Raw genomic sequence first — 3,337 nt, 5'->3', positions numbered from 1 at the left:
TTTATGTTTTTTTTCAAGGCGGAAGAAAATGATGGCGAGCCGGTTGATGATCTCGCCCTAATGAGGAGGGCGTATACCAACAAGAAGACCGGCCAGATTGATGACGGTCTTGTGAGGGACGTGGTCGACCTGGTCCAAACTCAGGTGGTAGACGAAGTGTCTCAGCTTCAAACCGAGGATGACGCTTCGACGGCTTCGACCAACTTGTCCCGGTTTCGAATCAACGAAATCGTTGAATCCGTAAGTTCTTTTTTTTTTAAAGTTCAATTCATTTATTTCTTGGTTTAAATTTGTAAATTTGGCTATTTTCTATTCAGTCGGTTCCAAAGAAGAAGGAACGTTTGGTCGGTTTGGGTCGTCGCACCCGGTCGGTTCCTCCTTGTTCTGCACCACCGCTTTGTTGATCCAGAAGTACTTACGGCTCAGTTGAAGGACAAAGATGATCGTATATCTTTGTTGGAGACCCAGATGGCGGCTCAACAGGCGGATACCATTGCCTATGTATTTTCAAAATACATCAAATTGGTAAACAAGGATAACAGTACCAACATATGACAAACAACTTGGCAAAACAGTAAACGTGAGGATTAGCAGTGTGTTGGGTGTGCTAAAGGAAGAAATAGTTACCTACAAGGCGTTTTGTGTTCACTGGCGTGACTAAAAGCACGGTGGGATTGTGTTCACTGGATGTGAACTTCTTGTAGAAATCTTTTGCAGCGTGGTCCCAAAAGTAAATCTTCTTAACAGGTCTCCTGCAAAAAAAAAATTAATAGAGGTTAAGTTATATTGGTCTGTGCGGCAGAGGGGTCAGCTTTGCTCTAAAGAGAGAAGTCTGCATTCTATTAACAGGAAGCACTTACTCTTTCAACTGCAAATGAACCAAAAAGACGACACATGTTGCTAGTTCCACTTCGTCAAGGACGGAACAGTCAATGAGAGACTGTCCTTTAACCAGCTTCAAATGGCCACCAACATATACAACATTTTTGAGGAAGATTAGTAGTTAAATGAAGCCAAAAAACTAAATTAATATGCAGACAAACAAATTAAGATGGAGAATATTTTTAAAATGAGACAGATTACCGTAGATATCACCCCTGAGACCTTGGATATCGTCATGAGAGTAGAACCTGAACATGTATGCGTCAATAGAGAAGTTGATGTCGTCAAGCACGAAGAGAAAAAAGTTGTGCAAGAGGGAAATTGTTAAACTTTTCATTCAAAAAAAGAAATTGTTAAACTCTGATTAGCAACTCGATAAATCTCCTTGCTTCTAGTAGCTTAAAATTTCAGAAGGCTGTAAGTTGTTTCTGCTTTAGGATGAGGCGAGCATCGTGGAGCACGGGTAGAGGAGATGAACTCATGCATCACAGTACCCTGACAGAGTAGATATTAAACCCAAAATTCACGGCCTTGTTTAATCTCATTTTGTATCAAAACCAAAACTCAATGAACTACGATGGAAAAAAGTCGGGTATAAGCACTCGTACCTGTTCGTCGTATTGGAGGAGCTCCAACCCAATAAAGGTCTTGCCTTTTGCAATGTTTCTTGCCTCCCAAAAATGGATTAACCGAAAAAGGAGCTCAATTTCGGCTGGTTCATGTGAGACGTCGCTAAAGATACAACGACGTGAGGCTTGCGGCTGGGGACTGGAGACTTTCCTGTGGATTTCATGGCGGTCGCTGTACCTTTTTCAGTGGAGGTTTTGAATAAGGGTTTGGATTAAACATCAGATTATATAGAAGGAGAAAGAGGGGGAGCTGGAACGAAACCATTAAAGGAAGATTTAAGAGCATTACAGATTCACGAAGGGTGGATTACAGTAACCGCGTAGTGCATAGGAATCGATCGGTGAAGGCGAAGAGGAATAGTCATAAAAGAATAAATATTGACGCTTAACACGTAAGTTGACATGGCGATTTAAAGCAATCCTATTGTCCGATTTTTCAATCCGACGTGGACAGTCTAAGAGTAGCTCATATCCCTTTTTAGTATTGTAAGATAAGCTCAAAATAAAATAATATACAAACTTAAGGAGAGAAACACATCAGTCCAAAGAAAAAAAAAGTATACAATAGTTCCGATTTGTAACCATTGTTTAATCGCGGAATCACGGAAAAAATAATTAAACTGTGGAAAAAATTAAAATTTACGGAATGGTGGAATACATATTAAACTGATCGAACTATTTTATATGGTATTCGATTTGTTATAATAATAAACAAATATCAATAATTGAACTAGTTATTACAAAATGTGAAAATAACTAAAATTTATTTAAAATTTTTTTAATTTTTATTTTAAATATCTAGCTTATCTTTCAATATGTTTTAATAATATATTTACATGTAATAATATACAAATTATATTTTAACTTTATTTACGATATAATTATTTATCATTAAAAAATTTATTGCTATGTATTTTAAAATTTAAGATAGTATTAGCATATAATTTATTAATATGAAAGTGTTGATTTGGTAAATTTTCCGCCATAATATTTTTGTGAGTAAAAACGCAAATTATTTTATTGATTGGTAAAACGCAAACCAAATGAAACGCAAGTTTTATTTAACTAAGTAAAAACGTTCGTTCATAAGATATGTTTTTATGCTGAAAGTTTTATCACAAGAACTTCTAACTAAAGCCTTTTTCATTAAAGAAAAAAAAGAAAAGAAAATCTAACTAGCACTCACAGTTTTTTATTTTGTTATTCTTTCTTTTGGCATTGACAAGTAATCTGCCTCGATTCCAGTTTAGTCAGATAGTAGGTTAAGTTTTCGTCGCTGTAAAGAATTAGGTAGATGACCACATGTCCAGAATATCTATAGAAAATAATAATTTTCAAAAATCTTGGGCTTTCTTTGAGAAATGTAGTCGTCTAGATTAACATGTATTTGACATATAACTGTTACATACTTTGACATAATAATCTATAGTTACAACGGACACACGAAAAGTTCGATTCAACAGAATCCATTAAAATATGACTGAATAGAAGGTTGAATACTTATAAGTTGTCTTATTTTCCACCTTAAATTCCTTTTTTTTTGTATTAATAACAAACTATATTAAGATCCGCGCCTTGCGCGGAATAAACATTATATATAAAAATTATTTTATGTATTATATGTTCTTACATATTATGAAATAATAAATATATATTGAATAATTAAAACTCAGTAACTATTACATATATAATTAAATTAGTGCGAATGTATAAATCAAATTTATTAATCCAAACAATTTTTTAAAAAATTTGATAGGATATGTAATTAAATTTAAATGATATTAACATACATATTATATTTTTAATATTAATGTCTCTTTCTACTC

General features: G+C 34.0%; 1 protein-coding gene across 3 annotated transcripts in view; it reads right to left on the bottom strand.

Annotated features, from left to right (window-relative positions):
* The window catches only part of LOC106329500, a 10,515-nt gene extending 8,633 nt beyond the window's left edge, over positions 1 to 1,882 (bottom strand). For 2 of the 3 annotated variants that reach the window (XM_013768172.1, XM_013768173.1), the window contains exons 1-4: positions 1,491 to 1,882; positions 1,084 to 1,377; positions 861 to 955; positions 628 to 752 (exon numbers count right to left, since the gene is read on the bottom strand). In XM_013768172.1, coding sequence (XP_013623626.1) covers positions 628 to 752; positions 861 to 955; positions 1,084 to 1,119 — 256 coding nt within the window. In that variant the 5' untranslated portion in view covers positions 1,120 to 1,377; positions 1,491 to 1,882. Of the gene's footprint in view, positions 1 to 464; positions 498 to 627; positions 753 to 860; positions 956 to 1,083; positions 1,378 to 1,490 lie in introns of those variants that run through there. The other variant, XM_013768174.1, reaches the window with a different exon arrangement.
* Positions 1,883 to 3,337: the final 1,455 nt, after the last annotated feature.

The sequence above is a fragment of the Brassica oleracea genome, chromosome C3 (assembly GCF_000695525.1).
Source record: "Brassica oleracea var. oleracea cultivar TO1000 chromosome C3, BOL, whole genome shotgun sequence".
NCBI lineage: Eukaryota > Viridiplantae > Streptophyta > Magnoliopsida > Brassicales > Brassicaceae > Brassica > Brassica oleracea.
This window is presented reverse-complemented; position numbering and strand designations above follow the sequence as displayed.